Source organism: Phyllobates terribilis, unplaced genomic scaffold (genome assembly GCF_046119375.1).
Source record: "Phyllobates terribilis strain yellow unplaced genomic scaffold, ASM4611937v1 Scaffold_1__5_contigs__length_1240528914, whole genome shotgun sequence".
Taxonomy (NCBI): domain Eukaryota; kingdom Metazoa; phylum Chordata; class Amphibia; order Anura; family Dendrobatidae; genus Phyllobates; species Phyllobates terribilis.
This window is the reverse complement of record NW_027362761.1, coordinates 308,367,107-308,394,458: the sequence shown is the minus strand read 5'-3', so window position 1 is coordinate 308,394,458 and position 27,352 is coordinate 308,367,107. Positions and strand designations below refer to the sequence as shown.

Here is a 27,352-nt window from a genome sequence, read left to right as displayed (position 1 = left end):
TGGCCGAGTGCTAGCTGATTTTTTTATCGGGTAGGACACTGACCAATATTATTCATTGGGGGCACAGCTGATTACTGTTTTTTTTCACTGACAGAATCGGTCTGTGAGAGTAATTGCAGCATGCTGCAGTTTCACTCTGAAATCAGATGGGTGCGAGAAAACAATCGGATGTCATATGGAGCCACAGTACAGCATCCGATTTTTACTGATACATTGCAATTCTGTAACATAGGAAACTGTAAAAGATTAATAGCTGCTGAGTAAAATAACGGATTGTATATGGATGACAAGTGGGGGAAAAAAATTGTCCCCCTTTTCTGGATGAAAATCGGACTTATTTTTTATACTGCCGTGCGATCCCAGCCTAAATCTAAGTAAAATCAAATAATATTACAATGTGGACCTCAGATACAACACGGTGGATCACTCCCATCTTACAGGTTATCATCTAGTTTTCCCAGCAACAAACATTGCATTTTTGCAATTTGACAGAAGAGCACAGATTTCTATTTAGGGCTGATTTTGGAGGGGCACAGTCTCTGGAAATGGCAGCTATTGAAGGGATCTGTATGCATCAAAGAATGTGGGTGACAGAATGAGCCATGTGTCCAGGCATTGAGTGTAGCCCTGTCTAGGTGCCATTTCCATTGCCTCCATGTGTAAGAACATGTCACACCCTGCCAGTGCCCTCCCTGTTCCCTCTCCCTCAGACACAGCCCCCTCCACCATCCCAGACACATTGCTCCCACCATCCCCCACCACACACATCCCTGCTCAGGATTGGTCGGATTGTGGAAGCTGAAATATAAACAAACAGAAGAAGACAGGCGGCTCCAGACACAGATCGAAGATGTTCGGCAGCAGCGGCGGCGGCAGCAGGGCCGGCTGTCAGCACAGGGGCCGCGCACAGGGGTGCAGCAGCGGCACCAGCTCAGCACCAGCCGCTGTGGACAGCTCCTCACGCCCTGCAGCAGGGGCTCTGCTGGCCCTGTAGAGTGACTGGCAGGAGCCATGGTAGTAGAGGCTAGAATTGACCTCGTAGTGGTTGTGCGTACCAAGGGGCACTGACATTCACACCAGAAGTGGGGGCAGGTACAGCTACGTGCTGCCAGCTGTGCCGATGGTGGCTACATTAGAGCAGGTGTAGGGCACAGCTAGACTAGCAGGGTGATGGGAGGCCGGCTGAGCAGACAGAGCAGCCTGGAAGATGAGCCTGAAGATGGAATGGATCTGGGGCCCCTGCGGGGGGAGGCTGCAGGGCCCCGCGGGGATTTTGTGCTGTCTTCGTTGATCCTGAGCTCTGAGCGGATCCTGCGCAGGAACAAGCCGGCTCCTTATGTGAGGAGAGCAGCCTGGATCCGGGACATGCAGGCGCTGCTCCGGGACCACAAGCAGGAGCGGGCACTGCGCACCCTACAGCTGCTCCGCAAGGTGAGGAGGAGCCGGGGCCCCCAGGGGCCCCTGCACATGCTACATACAAACATGGCACCTAGCTAAATCTGACATCATGCCTAACCTTGGGCCAGGGTGTGCTGACCTCCCCCTTTTGCTGTCTCTGTAGGACCTGGGCCTGGAGGGGACTTTCCTCAATGATATCCTATATAGGCATGCCCCTTATCTCAACCAGGTGGATCCCATCTCCCATGAGCTGCTGCTCAGCCTGGCCAGGGAATTGCAGTGTCCAAGGAAGGTAAGAAAACGCCATGAAATCGCCTTCTGCTACATGACCTCTATAGCCTTCATGCAACACTGTGAACAGTTTCCCTGTATAAATGCTATGTCATTGCACAGGACAAATGTGCATTTCTTATTAATTGATGTCATTCCTCTGGTTGTTTTTCTTTTATTTGGAGTGAAAACCTTGGAGAAACAGCAGAGCTTGCACTGAATACCAATGATAGGTATATGTGAGTGGTAGTGAGGGTGGAGGCTGAGAGAGGAGGGGGATAACACAGAAAGCTGGGGAGGGGGAGATGGAAGGGGAAAAGGGGGCCAGTGCTAACAACAGAAGGGAACCCTGTGAAAGTGCACTATGCCAAATGTGAGGAAGGGTGCATCTCTTTAAATTAAGAGGTAGAGCAAAGCTTATATTTAGAAATTGTTCTTATGATTTGTCCCTCATCTGCATTGGCAGCATGAAAATAATACAATCGTGAAATAACAGTAGATCCTGGAGACTTACAACCTGTTGGTTTCCATAAGACCCACTCCATCATTAGCTGTGCCCGCTTTACAGAGACAATGCTCTTGGCTCATATACTTCGGTTGCAAATCTGAATTTAATTTAAAGATCAAACTAGAGATCAAATAATTAAAAGAAATCCGCTCAATAGAAAGCAGCAATTGCAGAATACTCACAATACGATATAACCACAACATAAGTGTTGTATGAGGACAGTATGTAAGTGCCACCTTTGTTCAGATGTTGCATGTCTTGTAAAATCAACAGTGCAAATCAGGGGTGGATTAAGAGTAGCAAGGGCCCCGGGCAGTTTAGAAGGCGCCCCCCCCCCCACACACACACACACCTGATGTATCACGTGACATGTCACATGATCCCCTGTGATAGTTCACGTGAAATTAATTTGGCACAATATTAATTATAATAATTTTTTTTAGGCTGTGTGCAATTCCGCTGCAGAAACGCTTAAAAACGCTTGGTAGAAGGTCTGCCATGTTCCCCAATGATAATCCGCATGTGATGTGCACATGCTGCGGAAATTTCCGCTACGGATTATCATTGCGGAAAAATCCGCAGCACTACCAATTATTTTGCGGAAGCGCGGCGTTTTCGCCGCCATTGACTTGCATTGGAACACATGGAATCCGCATCACTGCATCTGTACATGCAGAATCCATGCGTTTCAATGTGCGGATGGTACTCGGGTTTGGAGAAGAGGAGACTCTCCTCCAGACTCGGGTACCATAGAACCTGTAAAAAAAGAATAAAATAAAAAATAAATATTATACTTGCCTTCTGATGGTCCCCGGTGTCTTTATCCGATGCGTCCTGGCTTGCCGGCAGCTCGCGATGGTCTGAAAAGAACCTGCCATGGCGTCATTTAGTCATGTGACGGGTCACGCGACCGCTGACATCGGCAGGCCATCAGAAGGTAATTATATATTTATTTTTTACCATTCTTTTACTGTCACACTATATAAATCCATGCCGGTTGCATGGATTTATATAGTGTGACCAAGTTGTCAAGCACTTTCCAAGTGATGCTAAAATCGCTTGGAAAGCGCTTGTCAACCCGCATGCGGAATTGCAAGTGAAGAACGATTCACATCCGCATGTCCTTGGCAGGAAAAACGCATGTACAATCCGCATGTACGCTCCACATGCGTTTTTTCTGCCAGGGAGATGCAGAAACGCTCAAAAAAAATCCGGAGCATTTCTGCATCGTGGGCACATAGCCGTACATTAATTGTAATTATAGCCATCTATACACAGCAGGAGGCCGCACGTAGCCATCTATACACAGCGGGAGGCCGCACGTAGCCATCTATACACAGCAGGGGGCCGCACGATGCCATCTATGCACAGCGGGAGGCTGCACGGCGCCATCTATACACAGCGGCAGGCTGCACGGCGCCATCTATACACAGCGGGAGGCCGCACGGCGCCCCCCCCAGAGACAGCAGGAGACCGCACGGCGCCATCTATACTCAGCAGGAGGCCGCACGCAGTCACGCACGCACACAAACATATACAGACATATACATACACGCATAAACACATTTGAAACACAAGAATACATATAAACAGACATCACACAATGATATCTGCCTGCGCGCACAAACACACACACACTCACCATCCCCCGGCTCGGCTCCAGTCCTGCTCTTTTCCGGTGCAGCACTGCAGGCCGGGCGTGCACTGCGTGACGTCACAACTAGTAGACACGGCCGCGCACAGGGTCGTATCTCCTAGCAGTAACGTGGCCGGGCCAGCACAGGGAAGTTAAATGCTGCAGTGCTGGCCTGGCCGAAGAAGAAGCAGCGGCCGTGCGCCGCTGCTGGGGGAGCGGTCCGGCCCCCCCCCGCCACTGTCTGCCGGTATGTGCCGCGGCGCCGCACATATAATGAGGACAATCTGGCCATAGACACCCCGGAGCCCAGGGCCCCCTGGAGGTTCGGGGCCCCGGGCGGTAGCCCAGATCGTCCTCATTATAATCTACCTATGGTGCAAATACCCATTTATACATAAACAGCTTCTAGATATGATTGTCTTTGTAAATGTATATATTTTATTTGGACATGTGTTATTGATAAAAGTAGCCATGGACACACAGATGTTTTTACAACACCATCAGACATGATGTAACAAATGTGTGATATTGAGTATCACTATTGTAGAGAGAGATCCTTATACATTCCACACCCATAGCTTATTGTCAGAACCAGGCTCTGATTATGTATAGATGTTATGATAAACACTAATATATGTACAACTCATCCATAAGTCTAAAAAATGTCAGAAAGATGGAATATTATTCTGGACATATGATGAGCAAATTTAGATTCTACTATCTTTAAATTATTTGCACCCAGTATGGTGTAGTGGGACCCAACAGGGTCCATTCTGCGCAATTCAGAGAATTTTTGGCCCCCCCCCCACAGTAAAGTGACAGAATAAATTCTGAAACCGGGGTCACACAAGCATAGATTCTCCTATGCGAGAGAATCAGATAGATTATGTAAATGACACTTAGAGTTTGATCCGAGTATCATCATTATGTGATCCAACTCTTTCAGATGAGGTAATTGTAGCACAGGTCAGGAGAAGATTTCTCCATTGTGTGAGCCCATAGAAATCAGACTCCACTCGGATGTCATTCGAGTGCAGTCCGATATTTCACACGTACCCATAGACTTGAATGGATAAGTGCGATCTGATTTGCGCAGCAACTCGCAGCATGCTGCAATTTTTTTCTCATGCTGAATCATCATGAGAAAAAGAGAGCTGATCAGCACTGCCCCATAGAATAACATTGGTCCGAGTGCTATCTGATAAAACATTTGATAAATACTCGCCCGATGTATACAGCCCTTACTGTTTGTATTCCAGAGTTTCTCCCTAGAAGCAATACCAACTGTACTTTTCAGTGAGAATATAGTCCAAGATGGCGTATAGTGGACCATGAATTGACTGTTTTTATTCATTCTCTATAAAGCCTGTATATGGCCTTGTAATACTATATTGCCCATGCAGTGGCCTCTACTAAGAAAATGCCGGGCTAGATATGGATTTACCTAGAAAATTAGCTTTTTTCTGGAGGAACCAGAAGCGAGACCGAATAGCTGATGGCTGAATTCTGAAATGAGTTGTCTCTGTGGAGACAACCGCTGTAACCTTACTTTTCCCATCCAAATAACCGTATGAAAACAGTGTGATATGTACAGTAGATACTCAATAAAATGTGTAGGAAAATCAGGATGCACAAAAATGTCAGAAATAAGAAATGAGAATTGGATTGTAAGAGAGAGAAAAAAAACATGCAAGAAGGTTGGAGATAAAAAAGGAGAATATAAATAAGTAACATTGTTTAGAACAATGGACAAAAAACAGACAAACTCCAGACAGATTCCTGGGTCAGGCTCCAATACAGTCCTGGATTATGGCAAAACCAGCTGTATTTTCATAGAAAATCAGTGCAGTAATGTTAAAGATACATTAAGAGTATTTAGAAGAAAATTTAGAAAAATGAGCAAAAAACAAATATCATATATTGTCATGGTCAATGTACACAAAGCTTTTATGTAGGCATACAGACAGAAGAGGGACCTGTGCAATAACAGTACATGAGTCCTCTGAAGTCCAGTAATGTGTCTGTGACTGAAGCTGTTTAATGCTTTGGAGGTGGAGGTGGGCTCATTAACTCTTGCGCTCCTGCACAGGTTGCACCAACGGTATGTCTCGCCCTGCAGAGTGTTATAGGTCTTTGTTGCAGGCCTGTAGATACTCTGTACAACATTGTATGGTAAAACAGCTTCTGATTCAGCATACTACATTTTTTACAGATTCATATGGAATTTGAGAGAAAATTCTCTATGTGCCTTGAGATTCCCATACACATTAGAATGATGAATGCATGTGAATGGGTGTTTCTGATTCTCCACAGTAAGTATTGTTGGAGAGAAGAATGGGCATGTTAAATTGTAACTTCTTATTCTTTTGTTTCCCCATGCAATAAGCTGATTCCAGCGCTCGATAGCAGTAGATTACTCCGCTCTCCATATTTATCTGTTTATTATTCTATTTATTTATTAGCAACAACTTATTCTGCAGCACTTTACAGACATTATCATCACTATCCCCATTGAGGCTCACAATCTATATTCCCTTTCAATATATCTTTGGAGTGTGGGGAAAAAAAACTGAGCACACAGAGGAAAACTAACCCAGACACAGAGAAAACATACAAACTTCTTGCAGATGTTGTCTTTGGTCAGATTTGAACTCAGGATTGCAACACTTCAAAGCAACAGTGCTAATCACAGTGCTGCCCCCTATTAAAAATGCATGCATGCCCACCAAACCTAAAGGTGCATTCATATGGGGAAGTCTGGAGAGATAGTTGTCTGTCAAACAAGTATATGTCTGACAGTTTAAAGGGAATCCATCACATTGTACATATAGTCCGATCTGAGGACAGCGTGGTTTAGTAAAGCAGAAGCTGAGCAGAATGATATATGTTTGTTACTTGTATTCTGTCTATGAAATCCCAGTGGGTGGTCTTTCTCAGCTATGCCTACATGTACAGGGAAGATTATCAATCACTGAAAAAAAGGACGACCAGGGATTTCAATGAATAAAATTAAATATTTATTGAATCTTTCTGCATAAAAATGTATATTAACCTTATCGGCTTCTCCTGCTCTGACATTCTGCCTGCAGATCAGATACCTTTTTGACCATGACTGATTCCCTTTAATGGTATATGGACACCCTTAGTAAAAAATAAAAGGCGCACACATGTTCAGAATGGCCCAACAGTATACTATAGCCACAGATCCACACAACACTGATCTGTTTTCTGATCATGTGCACAAGACATAGTACAGATTTGATGTCTTTTTACCTAGCTCTGAAATTATCCAAGACATACACTTAAAGGGATTATGTCAGCAGGTTTTTGCTACTTCATCTGAGAGCAGCCTGATGTAGAATGAGACCCTGGATCCAAAGATGTATCACTTAGTTAACTGGGTGCAGCCATTCTGACACAATCAGAGTGTTTAGATTTAGCAGTGAAGCAGAGCTGAGAAAGCTAACCCCGCCCACACCAGGCTGTGTACATTGTCTATAGACAGTGAGCTTCTTATCACAGGGAGTGGGGCATTGTCAGACCAGGAGGCATGAGCTTTTGGGTCACAGAAAAGATAAGCTTCTCATGCTAAAACAATAATTGCAGGCAAACAAAACCACAGAGCTTGATAAGAGAGGCATCTCTGAAATCTGTATTTTAACCCCTACCTCATGCTTTCTTCAGCTTACATAGCAAAAACCTGCCGACAGATTTAGTTTAAACTTGTCTATAACTGCGGTTATATGATTGGTACATCTGTCAGGAGATTTGCCCAGCTTTTATACCAAAAAATGCTGTGTGAATAGTCTTATTTAGCCTAGTTTTCACTTATTTAGTCTTATTTTTCACTTTTCACTGTGGATATTTTCTTTATAAAGGAAATATAGGCCGCACTGCATCTTTTACTAGTGAATAAATAACTGAAAATTGACAGAAAATAAAGTTTAATGAAATTAAAACAAAGCTGCGTCAATGAGTGACCACAAGCCATGAATATGTAGCGATCTGTATAAGGATGGATTCACACACACACAGCATTCTAATAACAGTACTTTTCATTACATTTTTAATGTTAAAAACTTTGGGACCAGAAGTTACTTTAAAATCAGTATTAAAATTTAAAATGTGCAGGGTATGGCGGTTTTCAGACATAAAAAATTGCACAGTACTTGTACAAAATGACACTTAAAAAAGAAATAACACCAAAAATGTGTTGGTACATAAAAAGTCTTCATGCATTTTGAAACCAAAGAAAAAAAATCATTATGTGAAGGAGGCCTAAAAAAGGTTTATATGGCCGGAAATTCATTTTGTCAGTGATAACAAGTACAGTAAGTCTGTAAAATCTCAGCAGCACTGACAGCTACAGCAAAGTGCAGAATGCTAGTTCTTACAACTTGTCTGGGAACCAACTTTTGCTTTAAATAAAGAATCATGTTTTTGGGAGACTTAGTACGTACACAAATGTGCATCTGCAATAAAAACAATGTATAAACGGGATTCTACCCTTTATTAGTAATGGAAGTGCAGCACATATAAATGATGTTCATAATCATTTTAGTCGTGGAAATGTAATTTTTTCACTTCCCTAAACAAAAAGTGTGATTCATTTTCTAGATCTATTTGATATAACATCAGTGTTGCAAAACAAAACACGTTTTTGGTTTTCACATGTTCCATATTTACTGGAAATTGCTAGAAAGAAGCAAACTCAAAACCATAACGGGATTTGCTGCATTCCTAGAGTGACATTGGTGGCTCATTTGGGATGGGTTTAGACGTAAGTGAGGTTTCCAGGGCCAAAAGTGAATTGTATGCTACTGTAAGGAGGTGGAGGTGTTGCATACGTTTCCCCTTGAAGACATGTACAGTACAGACCAAAAGTTTGGACACACCTTCTCATTTAAAGATTTTTCTGTATTTTCATGACTATGAAAATTGTACATTCACACTGAAGGCATCAAAACTATGAATTAACACATGTGGAATTATATACTTAACAAAAAAGTGTGAAATAACTGAAAATATGTCTTATATTCTAGGTTCTTCAAAGTAGCCACCTTTTTGCTTTGATGACTGCTTTGCACACTCTTGGCATTCTCTTGATGAGCTTCAAGAGGTAGTCACCAGAAATGGTTTTCACTTGACAGGTGTGCCCTGTCAGGTTTAATAAGTGGGATTTCTTGCCTTATAAATGGGGTTGGGACCATCAGTTGTGTTGTGCAGAAGTCTGGTGGATACATAGCTGATAGTCCTACTGAATAGACTGTTAGCTGTTTTTTTCTTGCCATAATACAAATTCTAAGTAAAGAAAAACGAGTGGCCATCATTACTGTAAGAAATGAAGGTCAGTCAGTGCGAAAAATTGGGAAAACTTTGAAAGTGTCCCCAAGTGCAATTGCAAAAACCATCAAGCGCTACAAAGAAACTGGCTCACATGAGGACCGCCCCAGGAAAGGAAGACCAAGAGTCACCTCTGCTTCGGAGGATAAGTTTATCCGAGTCACCAGCCTCAGAATTCGCAGGTTAACAGCAGCTCAGATTAGAGACCAGGTCAATGCCACACAGAGTTCTAGCAGCAGACACATCTCTTCAACAACTGTTAAGAGGAGACTTTGTGCAGCAGGCCTTCATGGTAAAATAGCTGCTAGGAAACCACTGTTAAGGACAGGCAACAAGCAGAAGAGACTTGCTTGGGCTAAAAAACACAAGTAATGGACATTATACCAGTGGAAACCTGTGCTTTGGTCTGTTGAGTCCAAATTTGAGATCTTTGGTTCCAACCATTGTGTCTTTGTGCGACCCAGAAAAGGTGAACGGATGGACTCTACATGCCAGGTTCCCACCGTGAAGCATGGAGGAGGAGGTGTGATGGTGTGGGGGTGCTTTGCTGGTGACACTGTTGGGGATTTATTCTAAATTGAAGGCATACTGAACCAGCATGGCTACCACAGCATCTTGCAGCGGCATGCTATTCCATCCGGTTTGCGTTTAGTTGGACCATCATTTATTTTTCAACAGGACAATGACCCCAAACACACCTCCAGGCTGTGTAAGGGCTATTTGACCAAGCAGGAGAGTGATGGGGTGCTACGCCAGATGACCTGGCCTCCACAGTCACCAGACCTGAACCCAATCGAGATGGTTTGGGGTGAGCTGGACCGCAGAGTGAAGGCAAAAGGGCCAACAAGTGCTAAGCATCTCTGGGAACTCCTTCAAGATTGTTGGAAGACCATTTCCGGTGGCTACCTCTTGAAGCTCATCAAGAGAATGCCAAGAGTGTGCAAAGCAGTCATCAAAGCAAAAGGTGGCTACTTTGAAGAACCTAGAATATCAGACATATTTTCAGTTGTTTCACACTTTTTTGTTAAGTATATAATTCCACATGTGTTAATTCATAGTTTTGATGCCTTCAGTGTGAATGTACTATTTTCATAGTCATGAATATACAGAAAAATCTTTAAATGAGGTGTGTCCAAACTTTTGGTCTGTACTGTATATTTTGTAATGCTTTACAGGTGCATCTCACTAATTTACTGAGATAATGACTTTTGTGTTTTCATTGGCTGTAAGCCATAATCATCAACATTAACAGAAATAAACACTTGAAATAGATCACTCTGTAATGACTCTATATAAAATATGGGTTTCACTTTTTGTATTCAAGAACTGAAATAATTTAACTTTTTGATGATATTCTAATTTAGTGAGATGCACCTGTATGTTTGAATGTTTAAGGATCTCTATTGTTAGTGATAGAGTTGTGTTCTGCCCAGCACTAGGTAGCCTACAGGGAGGGATGGAGTTAATAGGTGGGCCTAGCCCAGGGGGAGGAGCTTTGCGTGGGGACAATGGAGAGTTTCCAGGTAGAATGTCAGATAGGGATCAGCCTGCAGCAGTAGCAGACCTCAGGTCTCATTTAGGAACAGAACTGCGTGCTGTGGTTGTCCCGTGACAAAAGACAGAGATGACCGAGTGAATCGTACTATTCAACAGAGAAGGGAGTTGCAGTCCAGAGTCGGTTCAGAGAAAGTAAGAGAGGAAAGTAAGAAGTACCAGGGCCTGGGGCAAGAAGTCTAGTGGGACAGTATGGAGTTGTCGGGACAGAGAAGGAAGGACAAGCAAGACTAAGGGTGCTTTCACATTGCGTTCTGTGTCCCCGTCGGTGCATACATTCTAAATTCCCCAAAAACGGGGTCTGGACGTATGCTGCGACGGGGACCATAGACTGCAATGGTGATGGCAGAGCGAACGTGAGCTCTGCCTTGCACTTTTTTCTGGAGTGTACGCCCACAGGAGGCGGACACTTAAACGCAGAAGCCTACGTCTGAGTGGCCTGCCTCCTGTGGGCGTACAGTCCAGAAAAAAGTGCACGGCAGAGTTCACATTCTCTCTGCTGTCACCATTGCAGTCTATGGCCCCCGTCACAGCATATGTCCAGACTAGGACGTTGTGTTCCAGAGGCGTCAATAGAGCGAGAAGCTAAGTAGCAGCCATATTGACATAGAAAACTCTCCTAAGGGGAGCAAGACACGGAACCATGGGTGGAAGTATAGAACTCTTGCTTGCTGGACTGTAGTGCCGTCATTGGGGGACGAGGAGACTCCTAGGGTAGTGTGCTGGGCTGTGTAGAGACAGAAGAGCTAAGAAAAGCAGAAAGCTGGAGTGACTCCAGGAAAAGAGGAACTAGTGTTTGATAATGTACCATGTCATAACTAAAACATTCACAAAGATGAATGCCTACTATCTACTGTATACAGCTCCTCAAAAGTTATTTTTCAGTAAAAATATGTTTATTTATGGACTATGGCCTCTCTCATTGAACTATGCAACGCCTGGTCCTGGCCGGACGAAAACAGCGGCACCATTCGGTCTACAAGGGCGTCTCGCCATCACAGCTAAAGTCCATACATCCAGCCAGGACCCAATTTTCATGTAGCGTGCAGGGGTGTAAAACACGAGTACCTTGCCCACAGCTACCGCCCTGCACCACATTACACAACTTTACCCACATTCTGACTAAACCAAATGATGTGAGATGGGTTCCACTTCTTTGATAAAAAACAATTCATTAGCTTCTGTTTAGCTGAAAAGTGGACTAAATGTTCCCTAAATTGACTGTTTAATATTGTTCCTTGCAATCTAATCCCGTGATTTAAGTTTTGTTTACACGAGCAGATAATCTATTAATTGATGAGCGATGTGCTGTAACTCACACTAGGCAAACGATGTCTGTCAAGTGTTTATATAGGATGAGAATCGTGAATGAAATAGTTGAACAGCGATAGTTACATTGTGCGCTGTGATCACAGAGACAGATCTGAAGTGTATTTGTGTTCAACGTTTAAATCCTTTAAGTGACACTATTTATACTGAATACATGAATTCATAAAGTATTGTACAATATTTTCGTTGATACTGTTCAAAAAATATTTAATAAAATTAGCAAAGCGAAAACATTTTTCCATAATCACAAATATGTACTTGCTCTAATGCCCCAACTGCTACTGAACTATTTATTGTCTTGGAACACGAATACCACTATTCAGAATTTTAATTTCCACTTCTCCTTTTTGTCCGTCAAATCGTTGAAGAAGTGAACTATCTCCATTTACATTACATAATTTTGAAAAGTTGAATGAGATTTTTTTTCTCTCGCCTAAACAATTTCATACACAATGAATGAGCATTTTTGGACACATAATTGACACTCAGCCCATTCATATTACACGATTATCGTGAACAATGGATCGTTAACCTTAGAATTCGATGGATTATTGGCCAGTGTAAATGCAGCCTTACTACAGATTCTATAACTTAAAGGAAAACCTGTCATCAGGTTTTTCTACGCCAAACTAATGCCATCTGTGTATGTGCACTGTTGATTACATCCATAGCTTTCCTTTAGAAATCAGTGTTTATGAGTGGCCGGCACTACACTTACAGCTCTGCTGCTTCTTCTCCCTATACTCCCCGTCCGCCGTCTGTATTCTGTCAGTGATTGGCAGGTCATTTTTATTTTTCAGTGTCCTGCCTCCTCCACGCGCAATCTAGTACAAGCATTGTCGTTCCCCGTAACGGCGCATGAACAAACAGTTCCTCTCAGTGTCTGGTGCGATCTGCATAGTTTGCAGATCGCGACAGACACTAACCGTCTTCTTCACTGGGACGACCAACACAGGAGCGAGCAACATGTCACTATATGGTCACTTCCTCCATTGTCGTAGATTCTCTCTTTTTGATTGGAGATATAGTATGTGGTGCTATTTTCTATCAAGGAGAGAGACATCTTGCCAAAGGTCGAAGGATCACATTAAAAAAATCATTAGGTTTCATTAGGCACCACTGGAACTGGCAGAACATTGTGGTTTAACAGAAACCACAACATAGATGTGCCTTAAACGGTTTGTACCACAATTTGACTTGATCCTCTATCTGTATGATAGGGAATAACTTGCAGATTGTCTTTGGGTGCAACTGCTGGTACTCCCACTGATCCCGAAAACGGGTCTCTAAAGAGCAACTTCCAAATAGAACCGAGGTCGAGCATGCCTACCTTTGTTTCCTTCATTCATTCAGGCAAATGGAATGCTAGCGTTATACGGACACAGCGGTCTGACTTCCAGCAATCAGGAAGATATCCCCTATCCTACTGACAGGGAATAACTACATAACTACAAATTTTGGTACAAACCCATTTATTTTGATTGAATGTGGTAATGAGTGTCCTTGTCTAGAGAATGTATAACTTTGGAGAAAGGTTATTTTCAGCCTATATAACTATGAATGTAACTGTGTCTCAATATAAGACTACCATACGTTTTCCTAAAAAATTTACATTTTTAGGAACAAGACCAGATGAAATCTACAGACCGCATTTGCAGGCAGCTGCTCTACCATTTGACACCACACTCAAAATGGCATCGACACAGTCTACCTCGAAGGAAAAGTATGGCCTGGTGAGTAAGCTATTAAAAGGGGACTAATGGCAGCAAAAGCAGAATATATATATTGTATGTGCAAGTCCACTTTACTAATATTCTGGCAGACTCAGGCTGTCCTTGTATTATGTGAATGGTCAGTTATCTGAATGACTGCAATGTAAATCTATTGCTACATTTTACCTGTTGATTACCCGATGCCAGACTCTTTCTGAAAGGGGTTGACTGTGATAACACAACCATAAGCGTTCATTTACACGTGCAGATAATTCATTAAGCAATGAACGATGCGAATGAAACTCATAATTAGCAGGCTATGTCAGACCAGTGTTTATATAGGACGAGAATTGTTACATCATCACTGTGATCCCACAGACAGATAATCTGAAGTGTATTTGTCTTCAAACATCAAATCCCATAAGTGACACTATTTATACTGAATAAAATCTTTATTACAATACATTAAAAAATTAGAACACAAAGTAATATATATAATAGACTTAATCAATGTAAGAAGAGTCCTAATAAACTCTTATAATCATATCTAACGTCCATATAATGGTATTAGGACCGAGATACAACACATGGAGATAAAAGACATTCATAAGCAGACCTAATAGATCGGATAAAGGTAACGTTACTAGCATTGCAAGAGACCAGGGACCCACCACACCGGACGCGCGTTTCGCTACGGAAAGCTTTGTCCAATGGACGTCCATTATATGGACGTTACATGTGATTATAAGAGTTTATTAGGACTCTTCTTACATTGATCAAATTTATTATTATATGGGCTTAATATTATTTATACGGGTTGAAGATACAACTGTTTGATCTTACCAGAATTTCTCCTTTATTGACCAAGTTTACTATTATATGAGCTATATGACATTTTGTCTGTATTAAATATAAATTTAAAGATGTGACAGACTCTTAATAGATATAGCAGTGCATTGTACCTTTTACCCAGGTATACCCACCATTCTTTCCTGTATTTGTATCCCCCATTTTGTATATATATATTTAGTCAGCCACCAATTGTGCAAGGTCTTCCACTTAAAAAGATGAGAGGCCTGTAATTCACATCATAAGTAGACCTCAACTATGAGCGACAAAATGAGAAAACAAATCCTGAAAATCATTGTCTGATTTGGAAAGAAATTTATTTCAAATTTTGGTGGAAAATAAGTATTTGGTCAGTTACAAACAAGCAAGATTTCTGGCTCTCACAGACCTGTAACTTCTTCTTTAAGAGGCTCCTCTGTCCTCCACTCATTACCTGTAGTACTGGCACCTGTTTGAACTTGTTATCAGTATAAAAGACACCTGTCCGCAACCTCAAACAGTCACACTCCAAGCTCCACTATGGTGAAGACCAAAGAGCTGTCGAAGGACACTAGAAACAAAATTGTAGCCCTGCATCAGGCTGGGAAGACTGCATCTGCAATAGGCAAGCAGCTTGGTGTGAAGAAATCAACTGTCGGAGCAATAATTAGAAAATGGAAGACATACAAGACCACTGATAATCTCCCTCGATCTGGGGCTCCACACAAGATCTCACCCTGTGGGGTCAAAAGGACCCCAAGAACGGTGAGCAAAAATCCCAGAACCACATGGGAGGGACCTAGTGAATGACCTGAAGAGAGCTGGGACCAACGTTACACAGGCTCCCATCAGTAACACACTACGCCACCAGGGACTCAGATCTTGCAGTGTGAGACGTGTCCCCCTGCTTAAGCCATTACTTGTCCAGGCCCGTCTGAAGTTTGCTAGAGAGCATTTGGATGATCCAGAAGCGTATTGGGAGAATGTCATATGGTCAGATGAAACCAAAGTAGAACTGTTTGATAGAAACACAACTCAGCGTGTTTGGAGGAGAAATAATGCTGAGTTGCATCCAAAGAACACCATACCTACTGTGAAGCATGGGGGTGGCAATATCATGCTTTGGGGCTGTTTCTCTGCCAAGGGACCAGGACGACTGATCCGTGTACATGAAAGAATGAATGGGGCCATGTATCGTGAGATTTTGAGTGCAAACCTTCTTCCATCAGCAAGGGCATTGAAGATGAAACGTGGCTGGGTCTTTCAGCATGACAATAATCCCAATCACACCGCCAGGGCAACAAAGGCGTGGCTTCGTAAGAAGCATTTCAAGGTCCTGGAGTGGCCTAGCCAGTCTCCAGATCTAAACCCTATAGAAAACCTTTGGAGAAAGTTGAAAGTCCGTGCTGCCCAGCGACAGCCCCAAAACTTCACTGCTCTAGAGGAGATCTGCATGGAGGAATGGGCCAACATACCAGCAACTGTGTGTGCCAACCTTGTAAAGACTTACAGAAAACGTTTGACCTCTGTCATTGCCAATAAAGTACCATATTTTTCGGACTATAAGACGCACTTTTTTCCTCAAATTTTGGAGGAAAATGGGGGGTGCGTCTTATAGTCCGAATGTTGGGGGGCGAGGGTGTGTGTGTGTGTGTGTGTGTGTGTGTGTGTGTATATATATATATATATATATATATATATGTATATATATATATATGTATGTATGTGTGAGGGGGAAGCGGTAGCGGTGGAGGAGCGGGGCACAGGAGACAGCAGCCGCCCGCTGCAGCCTACACTGTCCCCGCTGCTAAAGAAAATTAATATTCACTGCTCCCCACCCCCATGGGGCGTGGGGAGCACTGAATATTCATGCTCCTTAATAGCGGCACACAGTGTAGCCGCAGCGCGGCTCCTGCTGTTGCCGGAATCGCCTGTGACCGCTGTTAAAGGGCATGAATATTCAACCTCTCTCCACACCCATGGGCGTGAGGAGGGGTGAATATTCATGCCCTTTAATAAGCGGGCACACGAGACAGCCCGGCAGCAGCAGGAGCCACGCTGCGGCTACGCTGTGTGCCGGCTATTAAGCAGCATGAAGTCACTGCTCCCCGCGCACACAGTCCTGGCGTGGGGAGCAGTGACTTCCGGCAGCTGATCTCTCCTTGTGAGTCGCGCATGGCAGTGACGTCATGCGCCCCTCACATGAAGAGATCAATACTGGCAGACAGGACGCAGCTAAGGAGGAGAGAAGAAAGGTGAGTAGGAGTGTTTATTTTTTATGTGCAGCATGATGGGGATTAGGGGGCCATACATACCAGGATAAAGATGATTGGGCCATACATACCAGGATAACGCTGAGGGGGCCATACATACCAGGATAAGGATGAGGGGTGCCATGCATACCAGGACAGGGATGAGGGGTGCCATGCATACCAGGACAGGGATGAGGGGTGCCATGCATACCAGGACAGGGATGAGGGGTGCCATGCATACCAGGACAGGGATGAGGGGTGCCATGCATACCAGGACAGGGATGAGGGGTGCCATGCATACCAGGATAGGGATGAGGGGTGCCATGCATACCAGGATAGGGATGAGGGGTGCCATGCATACCAAGATAGGGATGAGGGGTGCCATGCATACCAGGATAGGGATGGGGGGCGCCATGCATACCAGGATTGGGATGGGGGGTGCCATGCATACCAGGATAGGGATGAGGGGTGCCATGCATACCAGGATAGGGATGTGGGGTGCCATGCATACCAAGATAGGGATGAGGGGTGCCATGCATACCAGGATATGGATGAGGGGTGCCATGCATACCAGGATAAGGATGAGGGGTGACATGCATACCAGGATGGAGGGGTTCCATGCATACCAGGATGGGGATGGGGACCAGGTATAAAAGGAAGGAGGGGGCATATATACCAGGATGGGGGATATTGTCAAAATTGGGGGACATTACCCCTATACCAGTGTCAGCAGAAGACCCCATCCCCCTTCAAAGTGCATCATGAACACATTTTTTGCATATATATATATATATATATATATATATATATATATATATATATATATATATATATATATATATATATACACTGCTCAAAAAAATAATGGGAACACTCAAATAACGCATTCTAGATCTGAATGAATGAAATATTCTCATTGAATGCTTGGTTCTGTACAAAGTTGAATGTGCTGACAACAAAATCCCACAAAAATAATCAATGAAAATCGAATTTATTAACCAATGGAGGCCTGGATTTGGAGTCACCCCCAAAATTAAAGTGGAAAAACACACTACAGGCTCATTCAACTTTGATGTAATGTCCTTTAAACAAGTCAAAATGAGGCTCCGCATTGTGTGTGGCCTCCACGTGCTGTATGACCTCCCTACAACGCCTGGGCATGCTCCTGATGAGGTTGCAGATGGTCTCCTGTGGGATCTCCTCCCAGACCTGGACTAAGCATCCGCCAACTCCTGGACAGTCTGTGGTGAAACATGACGTTGGTGGATGGAGCGAGACATGATGTCCCAGATGTGCTCAATCGGATTCAGGTCTGGGGAACGGGCGGGCCAGTCCATAGCTTCAATGCCTTCCTCTTGCAGAAACCGCTGACAAACTCCAGCCGCATGAGGTCTGGCATTGTCCTGCATTAGGAGGAACCCAGGGCCAACCGCACCAGCATATGGTCTCACAAGGGGTCTGAGGATCTCATCTCGGTACCTAATGGCAGTCAGGCTACCTCTGGCGAGCACATGGAGGGCTGTGCGGCCAGGGCCGGCGTCAGCACCCGGCGCACCCGGGCAAATGCCGGGGCCCTGAGCAGGCAGAGGGGCCCACTGGCGGTCGCGCACCCCGCTGGGCTATGGGCGGAGGAGAGCGGTGTCAGCGCCCGCCCTTCTCCGCCGCTTGCTCAGGGCCCCGGCAGCTGGATACTTACCTCTCCCCGTGCCTCCGCAGATCAGCTGTCTTCCTGCTCTACGCTCCCTGTGACGTCTCAGGTCAGAGGGCGCGGTGATGCCTTTACACCGCGCCCTCCCCTGAGCCGTCACAGGGAGCGCTGAGCGGGAAGACGCCGACAACGCTGGAGTTCGAACCCGAGCAGCGGGCAGCAGGTAGCAGGTAGCAGGTGAGGAGAAGGGAGGTGAGTATTTGATTTTTTTTTTTTTTAATGTATGGAGGCATGGGGCAGTATAAAGAGAAGGGGGGGGGGCATCCTGCATGGGGCATTATAAAGAGAGGGGGGGTACATCCTGCATGGGGCATTATAAAGAGGGGGGGGTGACATCCTGTATGGGGCATTATGTGGGGGGTAACAGCCTGCATGGAGCATTAAAAGGGGGGGCCTGTGTGGGGCATTACGTGGGGGGACAGCCTGTATGGGGCATTATGTGGGAGGTAACAGCCTGCATGGAGCATTATAAGGGGGCACAGCCTGCATGCAGCATTATATGGGGGCCAGTATCCTGTATGGAGCGTTATAAGGGGACCGGTATCCTGTATGGAGCGTTATAAGGGGACCGGTATCCTGTATGGAGCGTTATATGGGGGCCAGTATCCTGTATGGAGTTTTATAAGGGGACCAGTATCCTGTATGGAGCGTTATATGGGGGCCAGTATCCTGTATGGAGCTTTATAAGGGGACCAGTATTCAGTATGGAGCGTTATATGGGGGCCAGTATTCTGTATGGAACCTTATATGGGGGCCAGTATTCCGTATGGAGCCTTATATGGGGGCCAGTATTCCGTATGGGGGCCAGTATTCCGTATGGAGCCTTATATGGGGGCCAGTATTCCGTATGGAGCCTTATATGGGGGCCAGTATTCCGTATGGAGCCTTATATGGGGGCCAGTATTCCGTATGGAGCCTTATATGGGGGCCAGTATTCCATATGGAGCCTTATATGGGGGCCAGTATTCCGTATGGGGCCTTATATGGGGGCCAGTATTCCTTATGGGGCCTTATATGGGGGCCAGTATTCCTTATGGGGCCTTATATGGGGGCCAGTATTCCGTATGGAGTGTAATATGGGGGCCAGTATTCCGTATGAAGCGTTATATGGGGGCCAGTATTCCGTATGGAGCCTTATATGGGGGCCACTATTCTGTGTGGAGCGATTCACCGGTTTCTGAGCTATTGTGGAATTTACAATAGATATCACTCATGTAATGTAAGAAGTGAAATATTTGCATTGTACTATATATATATATATATTTCTCCGCCGTATCTCTGCATCATGAATCGTGGTATGTGTTAAAGGGGCCCACTGAGACTCTTTCGCCCGGGGCCCAGAAAAACCTGGAGCCGGCCCTGTGTGCGGCCCTCCAAAGAAATGCCACCCCACACCATTACTGACCCACTGCCAAACCAGTCATGCTGAAGGATGTTGCAGGCAGCAGATCACTCTCCACGGCGTCTCCAGACTCTGTCACATCTGTCACATGTGCTCAGTGTGAACCTGCTTTCTTCTGTGAAGAGCACAGGGCGCCAGTGGCGACTTTGCCAATCCTGGTGTTCTGTGGCAAATGCCAAGCGTCCTGCACGGTGTTGGGCTGTGAGCACAACCCCCATCTGTGGATGTCGGTCCCTCATACCACCCTCATGGAGTCGGTTTCTAACCGTTTGTGCTGACACATGCACATTTGTGGCCTGCTGGAGGTCATTTTGCAGGGCTCTGGCAGTACTCCTCCTGTTCCTCCTTGCACAAAGGTGGAGGTAGCAGTCCTGCTGCTGGGTTGTTGCCCTCCTATGGCCCCCTCCACGTCTCCTGGTGTACTGACCTGTCTCCTGGTAGCGCCTCCAGCCTCTGGACACTACGCTGACAGACACAGCAAACCTTCTTGCCACAACTCGCATTGATGTGCCATCCTGGATGAGCTGCACTACCTGAGCAACTTCTGTATGTGTATATGTATACACACACACACAGTACAGACCAAAAGTTTGGAAACACCTCCTCATTTAAAGAAATTTCTGTATTTTCATGACTATGAAAATTGTACATTCACACTGAAGGCATCAAAACTATGAATTAACACATGTGGAATTATATACTTAACAAAAAAGTGTGAAACAACTGAAAATATGTCTTATATTCTAGGTTCTGCAAAGTAGCCACCTTTTGCTTTGATGACTGCTTTGCACACTCTTGGCATTCTCTTGATGAGCTTCAAGAGGTAGTCACCGGAAATGGTTTTCACTTCACAGGTGTGCCCTGTCAGATTTAATAAGTGGGATTTCTTGCCTTATAAATGGGGTTGGGACCATCAGTTGTGTTGTGCAGAAGTCAGGTGGATACACAGCTGATAGTCCTACTGAATAGACTGTTAGAATTTGTATTATGGCAAGAAAAAAGCTGCTAAGTAAAGAAAAACGTGTGGCCATCATTACTTTAAGAAATGAAGGTCAGTCAGTCCGAAAAATTGGGAAAACTTTGAAAGTGTCCCCAAGTGCAATTGCAAAAACCATCAAGCGCTACAAAGAAACTGGCTCACATGAGGACCACCACAGGAAAGGAAGACCAAGAGTCACCTCTGCTTCTGAGGATAAGTTTATCCGAGTCACCAGCCTCAGAAATCACAGGTTAACAGCAGCTCAGATTAGAGACCAGGTCAATGCCACACAGAGTTCTAGCAGCAGACACATCTCTTCAACAACTGTTAAGAGGAGACTTTGTGCAGCTGGCCTTCGTGGTAAAATAGATACTAGGAAACCACTGCTAAGGACAAGCAACAAGCAGAAGAGACTTGTTTGGGCTAAAGAACACAGGGAATGGACATTAGACCAGTGGAAATCTGTGCTTTGGTCTGATGAGTCCAAATTTGAGATCTTTGGTTCCAACCACCGTGTCTTTGTGCAACGCAAAAAAGGTGAACGGATGGACTCTACATGCCTGGTTCCTACCGTGAAGCATGGAGGAGGAGGCGTGATGGTGTAGGGGTGCTTTGCTGGTGACACTGTGTTGGGGATTTATTCAAAATTGAAGGCATGCTGAACCAGCATGGCTACCACAGCATCTTGCAGCGGCATGCTATTCCATCCGGTTTGCGTTTAGTTGGACCATCATTTATTTTTCAACAGGACAATGACCCCAAACACACCTCCAGGCTGTGTAAGGGCTGTTTGACCAAGAAGGAGAGTGATGGTGTGCTATGTCAGATGACCTGGCCTCCACAGTCCCCAGACCTGAACCCAATCGAGATGGTTTGGGGTGAGCTGGACCGCAGAGTGAAGGCAAAAGGGCCAACAAGTGCTAAGCATCTCTGGAACTCCTTCAAGATTGTTGGAAGACCATTTCCGGTGACTACCTCTTGAAGCTCATCAAGAGAATGCCAAGAGTGTGCAAAGCAGTCATCAAAGGAAAAGGTGGCTACTTTGAAGAGCCTAGAATATAAGACATATTTTCAGTTGTTTCACACTTTTTTGTTAAGTATATAATTCCACATGTGTTAATTCATAGTTTTGATGCCTTCAGTGTGAATGTACAATTTTCATAGTTATGAAAATACAGAAAAATCTTTAAATGAGAAGGTGTGTCCAAACTTTTGGTCTGTACTGTATATATATATATATATATATATATATATATATATATATATATAATTACTTTGTCTTCTAATTATTTAATCTATTGTAATAAAGATGCTTTTAGCCTTGATAAAAAAAAAGTCTCATCTCTCATACTGTTGGTTTCTGATATACTTTTTTGTCCTAACTCTATACGATTGGGGATATTGATGTAGTCGTATTTATATTGATTACATGAATTCATAAAGTATTCTACAAACATTTCCGTTAATACTATACTAAGAAAATAAAATCTAATTAGTAATAAAATGTTCAATAAGCAGTTTCCCATTTCTGTATGTACCAGTAGCATTTGCAGTAATAACGATGAACAATATGACACGTATATGTACTCTTCCAAGCTCCTACTGCTACTGAACAATTGCCTCGGGACACAATTAGCCAATCACTGACAACCATACCTACTCAGCATTTCAATTTCCACTTCTTCTCCTTTATACAAATCTAATCATTGAACCAGTGAACGATCTCCATTTACATTGCACAATTTTCGAAAGATGAATAAGAATATATTAATTTGCATAAACAATTTCATGCACAATGAATGACTGACTGTTTTTGGACACATCATTCAGTCTCTCATCTCATTCACATTACACAATTATCGTCAATAATGGGCCTTTATTGTTAGAATTTGAAGGATTATCGGTCAGTGATAATGCACCCTAATGATATTACCTGTTTAAGCAACTCGTTTTGAGGTTATTTTCATGGGGCATTTTCAGTCCATAGATGGTCAGATCTTACAGAAAGTTCTCATTCACGGCTATAAATAAGAACTTAATGTAAGGTTCAAAATGTGTAAGTGTTTCCTGGATGTACACATCAGTTTTTAAAAGATACCAATAAAATGAAGTGATTTTACTCCTCTGGATGCTGGAGAAATATTTGACATTTCCCTCTTTTATTCATTTCTCCAGTCATTTACTCTGCAGTTGAATGCTATCTTTCGGTGCCTCAGAGTATTCACATTGGGAAAGGAATGGGCTAGCTATAGTGTTCTCAGGGTTACCAACATGAAGTTAAAAAAATGCCCGCCCACATAATCTCTACTTTATATAATTTGTGTCCAGTTCTGATAACCTCTAGAAACTGTATATACTGTCTTTATACTGTATATGTGAGCAATCTCAGATTTTGACAACTTTATCAGTCTTAAAGGGAACCTGTCACCAGGTTTTCCCCATATAAACTAAAGCCACCACCCTTAACTGCTCTTTTACCGCAGTCCATCGACCTGTATCTCAGCCCCCAACTCCTTCTGCATATGCCAAAAAATACCTTCTATACTTCCGGGATACAGCACAGTTGGTCTGATTTGCCTCTTTTTTTTTCAGTGCTTTCTCAATCCCTGCAACTGCCTTCCTCCTTCCTCCTTGCTTGATTGATGTGGTTGACGCATCCCACGTCATCCACAGTTAGCAGCGAATCTTGTACTTGTGCAGATGCTCTATGCTCTGCGCTGCTAAGGTCAGAGCAATGTCCCATACTGCGCATGCACTGGCACCGACTTCACTTCCGGGTAAATAGGCGCTGGCACATTACAGAACTTCAACAGGTACTAGATTCACTGCGATCTGTGAATGATGTAGGATGCGTCATCCACATCAGTCAAGCCAGGAGGACGCTGTATGCCAGATTTACATGAGGAATTTTTTTTACATATGCAGGGGGAGTTGGGGGCTTAAATACAGGTCGATGGATTGGGGTAATAGAACAGTTAAAAGGGTTTTCCCACAAACAAAAGTTGATTTTTATCAATAGATCTTAGAATAATAATAAGTTCCACAATTGGATGTGTTTAAATAAAATGTTCCTGTGCTGAGATAATCTTATAAATGTGCCCCTGCTGTGTACTGTGTAATGTCTGTGTCTGACTGTACAGGGACATGGTCTGATCATACCACATCTCCTGGGCGGGGGGGGGGGGAGAAAAAGAGTACACAGATATTACAGCATGGGATTACAGCTGATTCTTTCTTTGAAGTAAAACATTGTTTAAAAACAGGCAGTGAAATACTTTACCTCACAAAAAGAATCAGCTGCGATGAGGTGCTGTAATCTCTTTATACTTCCCCCTCCACCCCCCTCCCTGTCCAGGAGATGTGGTATGATCAGACCATGTCCCGGCACGGTAAGTCACAGCCATTACACAGTACACAGCAGGGGCACATTTATAAGATTATCTCAGCACAGGAACATTTTATTTAATCACATCCAATTGTGGAACTTATTATTATTCCAAGATCTACTGATTAAAATCAACTTTTGTTTGTGGGAAAACCCCTTTAAGGGTGGTGGCTTTAGTTTAAATTGGGAAAACCTGGTGACATGTTCCCTTTAACTGAATTGCAGTTAACTTGATAAACTACATTTTATGTTTGAATAGAGATTACATGTAATTGTGGCTGTGAATTGTATAGAAGTACAAATGCGGCATTATCAAAGTTAACTCCTTCTTCTCTTTTGGCAGCCTGAAAAACAGCCTGCAACAGAAGTCAAATATTGAGTCCCTGGATCTGTCTGGAATCCCTTTGACTCCCAGAGATGTTCAGCGTGTGATCCTTTACTTACAAAGCCATGGAGATAGTCTAACCAGTGTGGACTTAAGCTTTACAGAGCTCACAGACAGCACTTTGAGTTTGGCTCTGCCTGCTTTGGCAGTTCTCCCCAATATCACGCACCTTGCACTTAATGGAAATCGTCTTTCTTGTGCCACCCTGAAGGAGCTCAGCGAAGCCATGAAGGACAGTGCCAACTTCCCCTCGCTGGCCTGGGTTGATCTGGGTAACAATGTAGACATCTGCTCCATGCCCCAACCTTTGCTCTTGGGGCTGAGGCGCCGTCTGTGCCAGCAGAATCTGCTTCCCACCATTCCTGAGGCACAAGACAGTGACTTGTCTGAGGGAGGAATTCCCATGTCTTTTCCTTTGCCTTGGGACAGGTGAGACCTCTCAGTGCAGCCATGGAGTCGGGGACTGACCACCTCTCCTTAAACCAGTGTTGATGTCATCTAATATAAGAAGAAGAGTGGATGTTACACTCAGTGCCACAAGTAGTTGTTTTCAGCCAAGGAGGAGGGGCGCCAGATAAAGGTACCACATAGCCCCACGCATCTTCACCCACCGGGCGAGGAGCCCGGAGACAAGGCAGTCCATCACAGCTCAGCACCGGCCTCATCACTGTGTGTTCTGTGGATTAATCTCTAAACAAAAGGGGACAGTGATCACAGCCAGACAGGAACAGAACTGCAGTGTCAGGAAAACTAGAAAGGGGGGGTTGGTGCCCAAGACCAAGAGGAGGGGGCATCTGCTGCCATAGAATGGCATGATTTTGACTGAAGAAACCACAAAAATACAAGCAATTTTAAATAATATTTTTTAATCCCTGGCTATTCACCCTTTCACTCTTGCAACAGTGAACAAAATGTAAAATAAATACTGGCAAAGAGTTTACTCGGCCTGCAGAAGTTGGATATTGTGAAGCCCACAAAGGCAGTATTGTATCTGGACTGTTTCAGGGACACCTAAAAGCTGCTCCTTGTCCTGAGAGCAGAAGGAGTTCTCAGTGCAACTGAATCTTTCTAATCACTGAATGTATATACAACACCACATCTTTTTTCCTTCATTGTTCTATCAGGACTATTTAAAAGATCTCACCAATACTTTCTTGTATCAGTAAATACTAATTTGCTCATTTAACAAATACAATATGCATTTGTAAAAACACATGATTCACAATGACAAGATTGTCTACTGCCAAGTTCCTCTTCAAAAATAAAACAAAGCTTTTCTTAAAATGTCACAATGCGATATTACTAAATTAATCTCCTCAAGCCTGTGAAGCAAACACAATGTGTAATTACAAAAACTCCATTCACCCATACACTATTGTCTATTATCAAGTTCCTCAAAAATAGAAGTCACACTGACAGCCTATTACAAATGTCACAAGACATGTTACTAAATTCACAGTCTCCTGAAAGATTCTCTTATGATTCCTGTTTAAAGATATATAAAAGGGTTTAACAAATTATGCAACTGATAAATTAGACTTCCAAAAGGACTCAGAAATACAATAAATAGGTAATATTTCTTGATACACTTGGAGCACAGTGTACTAACTTCATGGCTCATGCAAGACTACCGGGAAATTGTATCTTTACAATAATTATTACGGGGGCATGAAATGTGCCACTTAGCAGGAGATTTACATTTCAGGGGAAGACCTTTGGGAAAAGATAGCATGTTACTATCAAATGTTTCCATTTTATAATTCTAAAGGTACCAACAATATTAGAGAAGCTCAGATTAGTGATAAGGTAACCGTTGTACGTTATAGCACTGAGCATTACATAGGTTAAGCAGTGTCTAGATTGCTACTAGCGTAAATGTATAGTACTTTCGTAATGGTTTCTAGGAGAATCCTTTTGTAACAACTCAGTGAGAATTTATAATTCTGTCTACCTGTTTGTCAGTAAGTGATTGTAAATTCATTCATTCATTGTGATTGTCATTGTTTCATTCATTTAGGCACCTTATCGGCTTAACAAGTCAAGGTAGATAGTCTGTGGAGGGTTCTCACTTGACTAACAGTATCTACCCTACTCCATGGTAATACCTGCCAGTTAATGTGCTTTCTGATATTAACTACTGTGTTAGCTGTTAGTTTTGTTGCATTAAATGACAAGTTGCAGGCACAAGTATTAACCATGTCAACATGTATAACCCATAGTCCAGTATATTCGCAAAAGTAAAGTTTTAGGTTATTGGTCAGAAGGCCAACTTGTTCACTAAGGCGAGGTTCACAGCGTTTTATCCTACGTTCAGTGGCTTCGGAGGGGCTTACATCCAAACTCCCGCAAAACCGGATTTGTGCGTATGCTCTGACGAGGCATTGACTATACTGATTCAGATGGAGTCACTGTGAGCTTTGTCATACATCATTTTCAGCCATATACGCCTAGTTGAGGCTAGCAGCAAGACGTAGTCTACTACGTCTTACTGCCCGCTTTCAATAGGTGCATACGGCCGAAAAATGATGTATGACCAAGCTCACAGTGACTCCATCTGAATCAGCATAGTCAATGCTCTTTCAGAGCATACACGTGAATCTGCCAGCCTCAACTACACATATACGGCCGAAAATGATGTATGACAGAACACACGGTGACTCTGC

General features: G+C 43.7%; 1 protein-coding gene across 1 annotated transcript; it reads left to right on the top strand.

Moving 5' to 3' along the window:
• Positions 1-681: 681 nt before the first annotated feature.
• Positions 682-26,772, top strand: LRRC75B (leucine rich repeat containing 75B). Its single transcript, XM_073674219.1, has 4 exons — positions 682-1,431; positions 1,562-1,690; positions 13,659-13,771; positions 24,648-26,772. The coding sequence occupies exons 1-4, from the start codon at positions 1,171-1,173 to the stop codon at positions 25,120-25,122; spliced, it is 978 nt and encodes a 325-aa protein (XP_073530320.1). The 5' UTR covers positions 682-1,170; the 3' UTR covers positions 25,123-26,772.
• Positions 26,773-27,352: the final 580 nt, after the last annotated feature.